Source organism: Chroicocephalus ridibundus, chromosome 1, assembly GCF_963924245.1.
Source record: "Chroicocephalus ridibundus chromosome 1, bChrRid1.1, whole genome shotgun sequence".
NCBI classification, from domain to species: Eukaryota; Metazoa; Chordata; class Aves; order Charadriiformes; family Laridae; genus Chroicocephalus; species Chroicocephalus ridibundus.
In genome coordinates, this window is record NC_086284.1 from 13,845,437 (window position 1) to 13,862,230 (window position 16,794).

Genomic DNA, 16,794 nt, shown 5'->3' on the forward strand with positions numbered 1-16,794 from the left:
ACAGTAGATGGGCTCGAGTTGACTCAAAAATATATAAAGAACTATTTTAAAAAATCAAAATCTGATAGAAATGGAAGAGGTATAGAAGTCCAAACTCCAGCCACTGCCACGTGAAAACAGTCAACTTAAACTGAGACAGTTAAAAGTAGGAACATTATTTGGAGACTGCATCTTAGCTCTAAGTGCCCTTTGGTCTTGTAGAAATGTGTGATGACATAACACAGCAGAGACAAATTATTCTTCTGTTCTACTGCAATACCCAAAATTCAAAAGATTTCACGAATAGAAACCTCTGTCCTGAAATTTCATTTGTGCTTATGAAGAGGTTTGACTTCTGTGACCAATTAAAGATAAGTCCCTTCAAAAAATCAAATCAACAAAAGAGAAAACAAAGTGCGTGGATGCATCACTAGGAAGCAGTCATTTGTCTTCAGAATAAAAAAAAAAAAGGCAAACAAGAGTACAGCCTCTGGCAGCAGAGCGATGCGTGGAATATTTGATTGTTTCACCATCCAAGTAATTCCTGGTCTTATCCTGCAACACAAATATAGTTTGTCTTAGAAAACTTAGATAGATTGCTTTCAAAAGGAAACACAGAACAATTACTTTTCCTAGACATAGAATTAGAAGAAAATTTCCCAAAACTTAAAAATAGAAACATCTTAAAAATCCAGCTCTGAAGAACATACCCCTTCCTTTGAGATAGAGTGCTTTCTGCAACAATGAGTTATTCCATATCAACCATAACAATCTAACAATCAATAAGCTTAAACACGCATTTCACTTTCAAAGAGAATTTAGTTAATTCGAAATAGGGCTACTAAAAAGCTGAGTAAGAACATCCATAGATTGTTTAATGCAGTTTAATCGATCATTTTGAAAAGCAAAAAGACTAACATTTATAACATGCTTCTGTAGATAACTCTAAATAAGAATTCAGACCTATGTTACTGATATGAATGAAGAGATTGGGAATCAGATCAGATGAAGAACCTGCTCTTTAAAGGTTGCTGAGGCAGAAAGGCTACCATTTTGATTACGACTTATGTGTTTTCCCACTGTCAAATGCCAGCGCAGCCACAAAAGACAGCCTGTTGTTACAAACACTTATTTTATTTCACATTTTGTAGCAGGCTCATACTTCAGGCCAAGTTCAGGCCATAGCTTTCTAATTTTTCTCTAAATCACTTGGCACACTTTTGGGAGCTGTAAAACAAAATGAGTGATGATACATAACAATTGTGTGTGGCAGGGATAATATATAGCATTCCTCTTGTGTGGATGAACTGCAAACCTGGAGAATGCCAGAAGCAAAGCCTACCTTCAAAAGTCACATTTATGCTTAGGGACAGTTTAAGCTTTTGACAAACAGTTAAAGATAAATCCTGTCGTAATAACAGACAACAAAATGGTACATTTCTCCTAAAAGCACTTATACACGCTCTGGAAAGAAGCCCAGAAAGAGCCTGAGGCATGAAAATAAATGATAATATCTGTTAGTTTTCCATAATAAGTCAGTAAGACTGGGGTAGTACATAGATAACGGGCAGTGAGGATACCAGCTTTCTGAAAAGGGAAATTGGAACAGAGGTAGATAAAGGGAGACACTGTAATGCAAAAGCTCTTCTTAAAGGTAGATTATTATTCACTGGAGAAAAATCCTTCTTTGCACTGATGAATACAGAAAATATGCATTTCCTTGGATAAAATTCCTTTTAAACTTCTGGAGGAAGAAAAAGAAAAATCTAGTAGGCTTTTGCTTCCATCAAGAGCGAGCCTGTTCTATCAAGTGCGCAATTATTACTTTCTTATGGCAGAACTGCAAAATAACAACTCAGGAGTGATAATTCTCAGAAGACAGTCCTTCTTTGGTTCAAGCCATGAAGCTGTGGTAACTCCATCTGTGGTTTGAAAAGGATCGTGATGCCTTGCATATTGCCTATGTTAAACAGAAAGCATCTGAGATATGATTTTTATTTTTTTTTAAATCAGTGTAAATAAGACTGGTGCAAAAACCCACATGCACACTCTTATGTTCGTTCCAGGACTACTTTAGTATATTTACAATTGATTAGGGATACATTTAAATTGAACGGCAATAAACTATTTCTAATTTGGAAGAAGAAATCCAAGAATAATTTGTAGTATTTTGATTACACCAGTGCATGCTTGTGTAGAGGCGAGGCTCAAAGAAGCAACGTGCCATAATAAATTATTTGCTGTTAGAAAGGATAGAAAGTTGCCCCATTTTTCCAAGTTAACTCATCGAGCAGGCTAACTCAAGATCTAATTCTTGAAAAACTATGGGGCATACCTTTCCCTGTCCTGAGCAGACACAAAGGGGAAGAATGCAGCTACGCAGTGACCTCTTCTGCAGGTGGAGCTCCTGCAGCATTCCCAAAAGTGGGGCAAAACCTGGAAGCAGGACAACCATCCAGTGTGGCCCGGTTGGCCTGCAAACAGTGCAAAGTAGGACACAGAACCCTTCTGAGTTATGTTCACTGTGAGCAGCCCTAATTGTCAGCACACGCTATGCGAGTCCACGGATACACTGTCAGTGGCACCTGCTAACTATGCCGGCCATGCTGGAAGCCAGGCACAGGGACATGCAGGGTCTGTCCTCCTGTGTCACCTGCATCTTTTTTATTTAATGCAAATGAGCATACGGCATCTGTCACTTTGGGATTGCAAATGAAGCGATACGTTTCAAACTTAATTTCAGAGCAAAGTCTATCGATGCCCTGCTGTACTCCTGCAGCTTGAAAGGAAAAACCTCTGAAAAGTACACATTTTCCAAAGTTGACATTGGTCGTGTCGTCCTGTCACCCCCAGTTCAAGAAGGACAGGGAACTACTGGAGAGAGTCCAGTGGAGGGCTACAAAGATGATCAAGGGACTGGAGCACCTCTCTTATGAGGAAAGGCTGAGAGACCTGGGTCCGTTTGGCCTGGAGAAGGCAAATGTCAAACCTTTTTATCTCTGTTACCCCAGGCGAAGAGGAGGAAAACACCCAGCTGGGCCCACCGAGTCCCGAGAGGTGGGGAGGGAAGGGGTTTCCCTGGCTTTGCGCTGCCGGCAACACACCGGACGGAGGCTCGGGGGGTAAACCCCCTCTCCACACACACACACCCACACACACACCCACACACACACACACCCACACCCACACCCACACCCACACACACACACAGAGACACACAGACACACACACACAGACACACACACACACCCACACACACACACCCACACCCACACACCCACACCCACCCACACCCACACCCACACACACCCACACCCACACACACCCACACCCACACACGTTTCCCCGGCGCGGACGGTGGAGTTTTGCGGCTCAGCCCGGCGGGGTCGGGGGCTGCTGCGAGGAGAAGCGCTGAGGGAGAGGCGGGGGAGCTTCGCTGCCAGCCCTTCCCCTGTGCCCGCGGCTCTCCCAGGCTCTCCGGCCACGCAAGCCGCCACCAGGGCTGACCGAGCGCGGGCGCCTCCGCCGCCCGCCACTACGTCCCGCCGCCGGGACTCCCCTCACTCCGGCCGCCGCCACCTCCCCTCAGCTGCCGATGGGGGCGTGGCCGGAGGGCGTGGCTCCGACGAAGTGCCCGCCCCCCGGAGCCTCTCCCAATCGGCTGCGGGGAGGGGGCGCTATCCCCGCCCCTAGCCCCGCCCCTCCAGCCCCGCGTTGGGGCGGTGGGCGCCGCGCGCGAGGCGCGGCCGTTAAAAGGCTTCCCCCACACCCGTGCGCCCAGTCAGCGGGGTCCCCGCGGCGGCCGGTCAGGGCGGCCGGAGCCGGGCATCAGCGATGCTGGAGAATGGCTCCCTGAGGAACTGCTGCGACCCCGGCGGGCGGAGCCGCTTCGGCTTGGCGGAGCGGGAAGGGGAGGAGGCGGCGGCGGGTGCCCCGCGGCCCGCCTGGGTGGTGACGGTGCTCTCAGGCGTGCTGATCTTCACCACCGTGGTGGACATCTTGGGCAACCTGCTGGTCATCGTCTCCGTCTTCAAGAACCGCAAGCTCAGGAACTCAGGTAAGCTCAGGAACTCCCACCACCTGAGTGGTGGGAGCCCCGGCGCACCACCTTAGCGGCGGCGGGTGGTGACGGGCACCCAGAGCCCCACGGGCACCCCGGTCCCCGCTTCTGGCTGCCCTGAAGGGACCAGCCGGCTTGTGGGGTCCTGGCGGGCCACCTGCTAAAGGCAGGGGACCGAAGAGCCCCCTCTCTATCGGTGCTTGCCCAAAAATGCGTGCAGGGACCTCCAAGCGCTCCGTCCTGTGGAGGTCCTTCCTAGCTCATTGCTCTCCTTAGCCCGTGCTCGGTCCTGCCCTAGCCCTTAAGGAGGGGAATGCAGGTCATCCAGTGTCTCTTAAGGAGGCATTGTGTACTCTCTATGGAGCTACTGAGGAGGGGAATCGGTGACATCCGATTAAATTACCGGAGGCAACGAGCGTGCCCGAAACGGTCGGAGGAAGAACCAAGGGAACTTTAAAGACTTGCCGAAGAGTACCTCTGAGGGCGAGGCGCTGTGCCCGCGCGGGAAAGCGGCTCGGCCCGCGCTGCGGAGTCTTCATCGGAGTGCGCAATTAACGTCCGCGAAACCGCCTTTCTTCTTGTCTCCTCACCGAACAGCCTTCAGCCAGAAAGCAGCAAATAAAGTGGGGTGTTTTCCCTTGAATCGTGTCTACAGTTTTCCTTTGTGTGTGCCAAAATGTGGCGCTGCGTGTTTTATTTGCTGAGCTTTCTTCCTTTCTCATCACTGCTGGGCTAGTCACACGTGTCTCGCGCTACAAAACTCGGTAGTTAGCAGCAACTTCTCGGATTTGCCTCCCTCTGGCCAACTTCTTCCCTGATTCCTGTATGTCCCGCTGCATGCAGATACATTTTCCCTCCCCTTCCCTGCTGATGCAGCTGGCTGCCTCCGGGTCGTTGGATGATGCGCAGAGTTAGGCTGCTGCTCGCATACCTGCACTTGGCTGGGTATTGGTGCAGTATAAAGGAGCTCCACCGGAAATAGGGGTGTTATCTACTAAAGTTCTCGTAGCACCAAGCAGTCCACGAAATTGCTCGCTTCGTCACGTCTTGAATGCCGTGCGCAGGTCGGGGTAACAAAACTTTGCTGAGAGCTGAAGTAAGTCAGCTGCACGGCATCATCCCCTGGCTCTGTGTTGTATCAGGTCCAGCTCCACACCCAAGAGGCGGCGGGATGATTTCTCACCAAGGGGAAGGAGGGAGAGCTGCTCACTTGTTTCTCCCGCGTGGTTTTTGTTTGCTTGGGGGTTGGTGTGGGGTTTTTTTGTTTGGGTTTGTTTGTTGTTTTTTTTTTTTAGTGGGTATCTCTTGTTGGCGCTATAGTGGAAATAGGCACTCATTCGCCTTTGTTTTAAATTAAGTGATGCTTAGGAACAGAAGCAGTTTGTGGAGGGATGAGGTTTCCTCTTCCTAACCCTTCATTACACGCCTAGCTGCGTGCAAGGGATGTCGGCCGGTCCCGTCTATGCGGGGCTGAGCGATTGCACCCCACGGAGCAGCACCGAACTTGAGGATGTCTGAAAGCGTGGTTTGGGTGAGAAAGGGAAGAAACGGGGAGAGAGCTGCTGGGGGCGCCGGGCTTGTACTTCGGCTGTACCTTCAGGGGAGCCAAGCCGCTACCCTGGGCAGCAGAGCCGTACCGCGGCCGGTGAAGCCTGACCCGGTGCCAAGCCGCGGAAGGCGGCTCCCCTCCCGGCAGCCAGCAGTGCCGGGGCTCCAGCGGAGCGGAGCCGGGCGTCCCGCCGCGGCGGGGGAGGCAGCTCCCATCGGTCCCTCAGGAGCCCCCGTGAGTCACCGGCGACCTCCCGGCCCCGCGGGAAGGTGCGTTCCCGGAGGGATTCGCGCCTGGAACAGGCTCTCGCCGGGAGGGCGGCCGACTCGAGGCACCAAATCCCGGCCGAGGGAGGAGCTAGAGAGGGGACCTCTTATGAACGGCTTCCTTCCTTCAAACGACAGGAGAGAGGAGGGTTTGGACTGGGAGAGAGTGACGTCTGGAAGAATAAGTTTCAAGATACTGATCAAAGTGCTCTGTGGCGTCCTAGGACCGCTGAAAGAAATGGTATTCTTGTCTAATTCAAATACCTACTAATTGATCTCCTTCTAGGATCATCCTTAATATGATGTCACTGACCCTGTCCCAAGGATCTCTTCATCTTTGATAAGTATCATGAAAAATAGCAGGGAGTTCCTTCTGTACAATCTTCATAAAGTTAAATACCTTTTAAATTACCAGTTCTTAGTTTTCCATCAGGGAGAGATGTCTCTTGGGGATGAAACTGAAAGAGGATAGTTTGGTAAATGTCCACAGAGGTCTTTCAAGAGACAATTTCTTAAGGAAGGAGCAGAGTGGAAGAGCAAACTGATGTGGGTGGAGTGATGGAGGGAATGAGGAGGTGGTGGAGAACTAAGGCAGTGCTTGGGAGCCCTTAGCCCCCATAAAAAAAGAAGATGGACAAGCAGGTGGACTTACAAGTTTTCCTTCCTGAGCAAACCAGAAACTACGTGTTCATACTCACAAGGGGAGCAGAGGTGATATCAAGTGAAATGGTAAGGTAAAAATGGCAGGAAAGGAGTTGGACTTGTAATCAGGGATGTCAGAGAGGGGCAAGATGAAGCTAATGGAATGCTTGTGACAAGAGACAGGGGGTCCAGATGACTGAAGAAAAAAGGAAGAGCTATAGCACCATGAACATTCAATTCTCCTTGAAGAAGCTAATGAGAGATTTTCTTGGCTAGGGATGAGAGTTTGGGACTTCATATAAGCCACAGGTGTATGAGGAATAAATTAACCAGCTCTGCCCCCTTCACTAGTACAAATAGTAATCTTCTTTTCAGAAAGCAAAACAGGGCTTTTGTGTATTTCCAGGACTTATCAACACTATTCTGTCCTAGTCTTTAGGGAGAAATCTGGTAATTGCAAATAATGTAATTATGCATCACTCTGCTTAAAATTAAAGCATCATCAAAAGCATTATCAAAAGCAAATCTACTTTAATGCTATTATAGGCACAAGAATGGAGTGAAATAAAATGACCTGTTAGCCTTTATAGTGGTAAGTATTAGAGAGAAATGGAGAATGGGTAGGATCGGTGCTTTTAGAGATTGCTCATTCATTCCTTAAACAGTGGGAATTTTGCCAGCCTTACAACAGATGGATTGTTTCATAGCATACAGAAGCCTCTTTCCCACGTTTAAATCTGGTTTTGGAGGGGGAGGGGAAAATTTGTGAAGGCTCTTCCAAGTAATGCATAGCATAATTGGTATGAATCAACACGCTTGTCTTCTTACATAAATGCACCCAGGCTTTCTGTGAGAGGCTGAGCAACTTCTGATCTATAAAAGTGATTTAATTTACAGAAATGAATGCTTTTATCATTTCTACTTTGTCCAACACATTACAAAACTAAATAAAACTTTGTATACAGAAATAATAAATTAGCCTGTCTTTCTATTTGAAATGTCAAATGTGTTCTGAATTTTCAAAAGCAACTATTTATTTTTGGTGTCTTCAGTTGAGCATGCCTTGTTGAAGGCAGCTTTTAAAGTGCTACTCTTTTGAGGTGCAAAAGTTTACATGTGCTCAGCAATCACTGCTGGATGGTCAAGTATACTGAAGGTGCATCAAGTCAATAAAACCCATTAGATGTTTTTAAGAATTTTAGGATGCATTTGTATAACCATAGGTACAACCATAACATGAACCGGGGTAAGAACCCAGTAAGAAGCACTTCAGAAGGTGGGAACTGGCAAGGCATCTCCCACAGGAGGGAGATAAAGCAAACTATTTGTATTTCATTGGCCTTAAAGCCAACATAAAATCAGCAAGAGGTGACAATTAGGCACATTAACTCAATATAATTTCAAAGAGTAGTGAGGACTTGGGACCTTTTGACTTTTGGCAGAAGGCCTAGTAACCTTGGTGCACTGCCAAGGAATACATTAAGCAGAAAGTGATATTTTTAGTGCATTGTGTCAACCCTCTTTGCTCTCTCCACTATTTTCCTTTCTATATATAACAGCTAACACAGCACGATGAGATTTTGATTTCCATTTGAAGGGCAAGGTACTATTGCAACACAAATTAATTCAAATTTCATGTTTCTTTTATCTGTAAGAACAGGGGTTTATTTGCATGTTTAGTTCTATGTAATGGCTGTAGAGATGGATAACATTTCTCATATGTACATCCGTACAAAATTAAACATTATTGCACATAGAATTGTAATTTTGATAGTCATCTGTCTACTAAATAAACACGTTTGGCAATATAACCAAGTCTTGTACTCTTTTTCCATGCTATTTCCCTTTCTGTGGCCTTCACCCCACACCTCCATAATATATCTGAGGGTATGTTTTCTACTTTGTTATATGCTATTTCAGTTATTCTTCATCTCTTTGGCCACACCAGTTCTCTTTCTTTCCTTTATTCCTCCCCTACTATTATTCCTGTCCCCTGGGATAGAGTACAATTTTCTCCTGGGGTGGAGTTCATCGCTTAGAACAGTGGAGATACCTGTTTCTGAACTTATTCCTTTGGGCTCCCTTTATATAATCAATGAAAAAAAATAAGCATTTTTAGGGCATAGTTAATATAACTTATTTTTGACACAGCATTAGCATCACATGATTCAGCCGATAAAAGTGTTTATTTCTCTCCACTAAAAGCAAAAAGAATCAAGAGGGACTATCTCAATGTAGTCACCTACATTCGGGTGAGAAGAAATCAACATATGAAGTCAGAAGTCATCATGTACTTCTTCTAGTAACTTGGCAAGTTCCATTTTTAAATGTGCACGTTTTCTTCCTCCTTACCACCTCTCCTTCAAGAGATCATATTGATCCAAATAAGATTGACATGAAAAAAAAAATCATTCCTGGTACAACTGAAATGTTCAATATGCTTCCTGGGTCCTGAAAACTCTTGGCAAAATTGTCTTTTAATAGCAGCAGTGATGCTGACAAGAATATATTTTGATGAGCAAAGTGTGAGATTGCACTCTTATGGTTTTAGCTTTTGTACTCCTGACTGCTTGATCCCTGGGTCCATGGGATCTGTCTTAGCCCTGGGATTGTGTTTGGCCTTCACATTCTCTCTCACAATAATCTCTCTCTTGCCTTGAAGCTGCTCAACACTAAGAAATTTGTGGGAACATGACTTCAACATTCATAGAAGTTCATTGAACCCAATACTTAAAATAAAGCTTTTACCTCTCTTTGTGATAATACTATGGTTCAATATTTTAATTTTTACTTTGTGTTTATTAGTTGCTAATTTATAGTGTATATTTTTATTTCTAGAACTATAATTGCCTTTTAACTTGAAAGGATCATTTCTCTACCTGATGAGAATTCTTGTGCTGTAGTAACGGAGAATAAACACATATTTACCTCTCAACCTTTGTTTTTCCATGGTAAACAAACAAAATGCTTTTAGTTTCCTCTAATTGAAAAGGCTCTTCATTTCCCTAATTGTTTTAGACATTTCAGTTCACCTATCCCAGCTGAATTAATCACTCTTGAACAAGAGCCAATTGAACTGTTCACAGTAATGCAGATGAAGTATCACCAATACCTTCAAGAAAATAATATTAACGTTCTATTCTTTTCTGTCCTTTCCTGGTTGGACAAAATGGACCTGGTGTGCCTTGGAGTCACGTTTTCCTTTTATGTGATAGCATCATACAGGTGACTCTTCTTGGTGCGGTCACTTGCTAATGCAGCTCTTCTTTTTCTTTTGTCTTTTCAGTCCACAGAATTATTGTTCCCTCAGCACCTGACCTCATACCTCATGCTATTATACCCTATCCACTTTCTGCTCTTTCAGTCCTCAAGGAAAAAAAGATCTTGACATTTCCCTGTATCAATGTGGGCTCTCAACTTTGTATTATCACAAAATTCCATTAGTTCTTTTTGTGTTTTGTGACATAAGACTTCTGAATCAGACAAAATTAGTTCAATGTAGGTTATCTCCCTCTGGTCCAACAATTTTCTTTCATTGCCATCCAGGCAGTGGTAGCAACAGACTGTGTGTGGTACCCTAGCATATGTGCTTCCAAGGCTAGATCAGTTCAGAGCAACCTCCCAGCTACAGAAAGTCCAAGTTCAGCTTTTATTAAATAAAAATGATCAGATTAGTTAGTACAACCACTTTGTATAAGCTCACATTGAATTTTATTCCATTTGTCTTTACCTGCATTTTTAATTTTCCGTTCCCTCCAGATTTATTTCTGCAGCCTTGCCTACAATTAAGATGAGATTAAGAACCCTGAATATTTCTTGATTCATTCTCCCTTTGGAGCTGATTCACCACCTTAAATACAAGTGCCATGTTAGCATATAGACTATGGTAGACAAATCTATCTTCCAGAGATGGCAACATTGTTATAGCTTTCTCATTGCTCCCTTGACTAATTATTTTTCTGACTTATTGCTAGCACCATTCATGCAAAAAGACACAGCAGTTGTGCCAGCACCATAGCAAAGGAGGAGGACATGGGTAGTAAAGTGTGAGAGCACCATAGCCGCAGGTGACTCATGGCTAAACCGCTCTTTGGGACACATGAGAGCCAAGCCCTGGGAGAAATCAGGATTTCCCTACTGGCAACAAGGACCAGAGAACGCATTTGGCCCCTTTTTACAGGTCCCACAGGTAGCTTTCTCTCCTTTCAGAATACACGATGCTCTGAGATAACAGATGTTAAAAGATTCCTGCCATCAAGTATATTCGATCTCTCTGACATTTTTGCTTTATTGTAGATACGTTAATTCCTCACCTGCCAGCCTGCCTTGTCCCCAAGCCCACTGTTATTGTCCTTACTAAAAACTGCAGCAAAAATCTTTCTTGAGATCAGCAGCTGTTTTAAGTTGATTTTCAGATTCCCCCTCCCCCAGTAGTTCCTCTTTACTTTTTCCTTTTGTTAAAGTGTTGAAAGGATATTTTATTCATTTTAGAAGTGTTTGCAAAGCCAATTAAGTTTAGGGTTTTTGTCAGTTCCCATTTTATACAGTTTTGGTCTCTCTAGCAGTTTTCTTTGGTGGATATATCTTTTCCTTTTCCTTCTAGCCTCATTTCTTGCCCCTGATATCTTTGATGAGACAGATTTTCCTCCAGCTAGATATGGAACTTTTTCTTATTTTTTTCCATCTTTATGCAAGTTCCAGAGAATATTTTTGTATCTGTAATATGAAGAAATGCCAAGCTTCCTCCACAAGTCCCTAAGCTCCTCAATATCGTTGACCTCACTTTCCTAATTAGCAAATTGCACTCAAAATGTGCAAAACCCCTTCTTAGTTATGTCCCTTTTGCTTATTCTCCAATTTCATTTAAAGAAAATAATCTCATCTGCTTTCAGTACAACATTATTTCCTATGACAGGCTCTTCAGGGATGTGTCTGTTCTTTATCAAAACAAAGGCTGGGGTATATTGGCAAATAGACTCTGTATTGAAGACATCTACTGAGTGTGTGTCCAGAACTCAACAGCCATCAGTATGATATCTCCTTACATATGAGGAGCTGCAGTTTCCCATCATTGAATTGTTTCTGTTACTGTTTCCCTACTAAAACAGAGGTGATCTCATCCTACTGCAGGTTTCTGTATACTTCCCTGCACATTATCTTTGCAACTGTTTCCCAATGTAATTTTGGCTTTTACTAGGCTTTTATCAGCCTTTTTGGCTTTTATCAGCCTTTTTGCCTTTTATCTACCCCACCACCCCCACCACCCATTTATGAAGACTATACACCTTTCAGTTAATATTTCTCTTCTCTGATCAGGGGTGCAATTCCATTCTAACAGAAGTTTGATTTTAATTTCTCACTGGTTTTGGATCCCCTATTTTTTTGTATAGGTTCCTGGCATTCTTTTACTGATTCTGCTACATTTTATATTACCACTCCAGTCAAACTACTCAATCTCTGAGCTCCTATTTTCTATATTTGTTGCCAACACCTTCCTGAAGCCAAAATTACCCTGCCCTGGGTGTTCAGTGAAGAAACTATATGATTCCTTCTCAGGGTCTCTTCCCATCTCTCAATTTCAAGTTCTTTTTATTCATTGTGCCAGCTTGGATTGCAAGCTGGTATCCCATATGCTTAGGTGAAGTCTGTTCATGAAGATATGAAACCTCTTCTCAGAGAACACCTCCAAATGATCAATACTCCAAGTCTTTCTACATCATCTTTAGAATTATTCAGTCATATGCCCATGACTCTTCTCGTGCTTCTAATTACATTTCTCTTCTTGGAGTGGAAACAGAATAAGTTCATCACCAATTCCATCCTCTTCTCTGTGAGACTTAGTTCAAAGAGTAACCAGCTGAGAAAATAAATCTTCAAAGTTACTTATAAAATAATAACTTTAAACTTTGTTAACCTGTTAGTAATTCCAAAAGTAGAAGAGCAAAATGAAAAGCCAATATTGTTCATTTGCAAATTAGGAAAATTACTTTAACAAAGGAAGCATTCTTCAGCAAAAGGAAGTAAACCTTGCAAGTAAGTTTGGAAAAAATGAAAAATCAGAGACCTAAGAATGTTCTAGATGAGACGAAATCTAAAGAATATAGAATTTTAAAATACTTTGGGAGTAGAAAGTTTGTAAGGAAATTATTGACCTAAGGAAATTGAAAGATGTGTTTAGGAGTGCAGAAATATAATAAAGGAGAAAAATAACTTTGAGTGTTCAAAGTCATAAGGGCTAATGCTACCAAAAGCTGGAGAAAGTATGGACTGTGTTAGTGGCACATGTAAACCAAATTCTAGCAACTAAGCATTAGAGTAAAATCCTAATCTGAGGCAGGTTATTCTACAGCTATAGGATAATTTGTATCCTCCCTCGAAGCACCTGACAACACCATATTGATTGACAGTTTTAGATTATAATTTTATTTTATCCTGTGGCTGAAGTGATGCATTTCTTGATAAGTGAATAGGAAGTATATCACCAAGATCAGCTCCAAGACACAGACACATATTTTAGAATAAAAGGCCGAGTTCTGTTTCACTGGGTAAATAGAGCTGTTGGTGTGCTTGTCTTTAGCAGAAATAGAATAAGCATTTGGTTGGAGACGTATAAGGTCTGACTTGAACCTGCAATGGAAGAATCAAAGGATATATTTACATTGTGTATTTCAGCTGGCACAAGTCCACTCTACCCATGTTCTGAGCAAAAGCAAAAACAAAGGATGATGTTAGTGTGATGCTTTGCCTGCAACACCATTCCCAGCTCTCCATAGATCCATCTCTAACACAGTCACACAGCCTTTTTTTCAGCTCTGAGTATGAATAAGTTTGCTTTCGTCTCCCTGAAATAACCTGTGCAAACATACCCTCAGAGACAGGAAATTCGAAGGACCTCTTGGCAGCTGTAGTATGGGAATTCCTACGTGTCTTAGTAGCACTCCGTTTGCTGCCAGGCATCTCCTGGACTCTGGACTGCTTTTTCCTTCACAACACTTACTAACTGCATGAGGCATGACCTCTCTGCACTAAAGGTCTATTCTTGGATGGACAAGCAGAAGCAATTCAAGGATTATGGTGCTCTGACACAATCAGCCAAAGAACAACTAAGAGACAAAATCTACTCACAGAGGCCAGGACAGTTCATTTTAAAAGACTGTAATTTTTTCAACTATTAGCAGATACATCATAGAATACCAGGTTGGAAGAAACCTCAAGAATCATCTGGTCCAACCTTTCTTGACACAAGCACGGTCTAGACAAGGTGGACCAACACCCTGTCCAACCGAATCTTAAAGGTATCCAATGTTGGGGAATCTGGGGAGATTATTCCAATAGCTGATCGTTCTCATTGTGAAAAATTGTTCTCCTGCGTCTAATTGGAATCTCCCCAGGAGTAACTTGTACCCATTACCCCTCGTCTTTTTCATGTGACTTTTTCTAAAAAGGAATCTCCATCTTCTTAGTAGCCGCCCTTTAAATACTGGAACATGGTGATAAGGTCTCCCTTAATCACTTAATATCACTTGAAATGGGCATGAAACAGATTTCCTGACAGCAAAAGCTAACAAAGATATATCTAAATCACTGTGGGTGCAACTCCATTGTCCTTCTTAACAACAGTAGCTGCTTGGAATCTTCTAGTTTACTTTTGGTCTCAATACTGATAAGGACTGAACTATATCACAGAGTCAGCATTTTCCTGACATTTCAGCTGTGTAAGAGACAGTCACGTCTTGACATGACAACAGATAACAACACCCTAAATACATTCATCAAGTGACTAGGATCTTGATTGCTGAGATTCTTTTTAAATTATTTATTCATTATAGAGATCTTTTATTATACTGTTTAATAAATGCTGCTTAAATTATGTCTGAAGTAAAAACATAACCCTTCTCAAAAAGTTACTAATATTTTCAGCTGCTTTTTATGGACTTGGCTCATTTTCAATGTTTAAATACCTGTATGAAGATTATAATAATATTACATGACTCTTTCACAAACATTGTCATCTTTCTGCTATCGAATAACATCTGCTCATCTGTTGTTTTAGATTGCCATATTTGCACAATAAGGGCAACAATTGTTGTCAGAATGTTGTCAAGTACAGCCACTGGAGCTACCAGTCTGCCTGACAGAAAAAGTACCTGCTTAATACGTCAGCCTTGTAACTATAATTGTGTTAACTAATTGTAAGTTCAGAGCTAGCATCAAACTGTAAAATACATCGCTGCAAAAAAGACAGGTACCTGTAAATGGCATCCTCATGTCTCTAAGATTTGCCCAAGTCCTGCCTGAAATTCTCAGCGTCCTTTCATTTTAAAGCCAGTACAATTTTTCCAGCTGCCTCATTATACTCAGCATTTCATTTGTGTTCAAATAGGGAAAATGACCTAATGTCAGAAGAATATCACCCATAAATCACAGAATCACAGAAACTTCAGAGTTGGAAGGGACCTCTAGAGATCATCTAGTCCAACTCCCCTGCTAAAGCAGGATTGCCCAGAGCACATTACTCAGGACTGCATCCAGGCAAGTCTTGAAAATCTCCGGAGAAGGGGACTCTACAACCTCCCTGGGCAGCCTGTTCCAGTGCTCTGTCACCCTCACCGTAAAGAAGTTTTTCCGTGTATTTGCACGGAACTTCCTATGTTCCAGCTTGTGCCCATTGCCCCTCGTCCTGTCACTGGGAACCAATGAAAAGAGTCTGTCACCATCCTCCTTCAACCCACCCTTTAGATACTTGTAAATGTTAATAAGGTCTCCCCTCAGCCTTCTCTTCTCCAGGCTAAAGAGTGCCAGCTCTCTCAGCCTTTCCTCATAAGGGAGGTGCTCCAGTCCCTCAATCATCTTAGCTGCCCTACGCTGGACTCGCTCCAGCAGTTCCCTGTCCCTCTTGAACTGGGGAGCCCAAAACTGGATGCAGTATTCCAGTTGTGGCCTCACCGGTGCAGAGTAGAGGGGGAGAATGACCTCCTTCGATCTACTGGCCACACTCTTCCCTATGCAGCCCAGGATTCCATTGGCCTTCTTGGCAACAAGGGCACATTGTTGGCTCATGGATAATTTACTGTCTACCAGGACCCCCAGATCCTTCTCCTCAGAGCTGCTTCCCAGCAGGTCCACCCCTAACCTATACTGGTGCTTAGCATTCTTCCTCCCCAGGTGCAGGACCTTGCACTTGCTTTTGTTCAGCCTCGTTAAGTTCTTCTCTGCCCAGCTCTCCAGCCTGTCCAGGTCACGCTGGATGGCAGCACGGCCCTCCAGAATGTCAGCCACCCCTCCCAGTTTGGTATCATCAGCAAACTTGCTGAGGATACACTCTGTCCCATCATCCAGGTCATTAATGAATATACGGAACAAAATTGGACCGAGTATTGGCCCCTGGGGGACACCACTGGTTACAGGCCTCCAACTAGACTCTGTGCCGCTGATCACAATTAAATTAAATATGTGTAGTCTAATCAGCCTAGGTATTTTTATTTCCTGTAAAAATAATCTACTTACTGAATGTTATCTACATAGTTTTTTGTGGTTTTTTTTTTTAAAGTGTCTATTCAAGCTACTCATGCTGTGCAGATCCTGCCCGTGGTGAAGTTCATCAGCATTTTAGTCTTTTTAAAGATATTCTTAGAAGCAGACAACTCTGTTCAGCTTTTCTACTGACAAGAAAAGGATGTTATATTAAAACATGCTGCTTTTCTTCAAGAGAAGTAAAGACATGCAGGTGGCTTAGTCAATACGTGCCAACTGGAAGCTATCCCATCACTCATTTCTGTGAACTACAACTTATGGTTCTTAAGACTCTTTGGAATCTATATTCAAGAGACTGAGCATTCCAGACAGCTTGTTTGAAATAATTGGAATGTGCAGGGTGTTATTTTTGGATTGTTACAGAGGAAAAGTTTCACACAACACCTTAGCTGGAATTCCCATCTTCACTTAGACAAACCTTCTGGTCTGTAAAGCATGCAACTTTAACACACCTTTGCACTTTTCTTCCATGTTGTCCTTTAAAAATGGAGGGTCATCCTTTTTAGCCTCTCAGTTAAAAGTTAATTCCACTATTTTCTTGAAAGCACCTCAGCAAACCCCTTCTGATGTAGTAAACTACCCCGTAACTGCTACTGCACTGCTCTGAAGTGAAGCAACTTGTTGCTGAGGGTGTTTGTAACCTCACTCATTGAGGCTGTTAACAGTTCCGAGTCCAGGCTTAAGGACTGCATCCTTCACGTATCCAAGAGCTGCTAAGAACGGTGGGTGTTACCCACTGTTCTCAATGCAGAGACATGCAGACA

At 43.4% G+C, this 16,794-nt stretch overlaps 1 protein-coding gene across 2 annotated transcripts in view; it reads left to right on the top strand.

The window, feature by feature from the left end:
* The first annotated feature begins 3,813 nt into the window (after nt 1-3,813).
* Nucleotides 3,814-16,794, top strand: part of MTNR1B (melatonin receptor 1B) — a 30,466-nt gene continuing 17,485 nt past the window's right edge. For both annotated transcript variants that reach the window (XM_063336437.1, XM_063336516.1), the window contains exon 1: nt 3,814-4,036. In XM_063336437.1, the coding sequence (XP_063192507.1) occupies nt 3,814-4,036 (223 nt within the window). The remainder of the gene's footprint in view (nt 4,037-16,794) is intronic.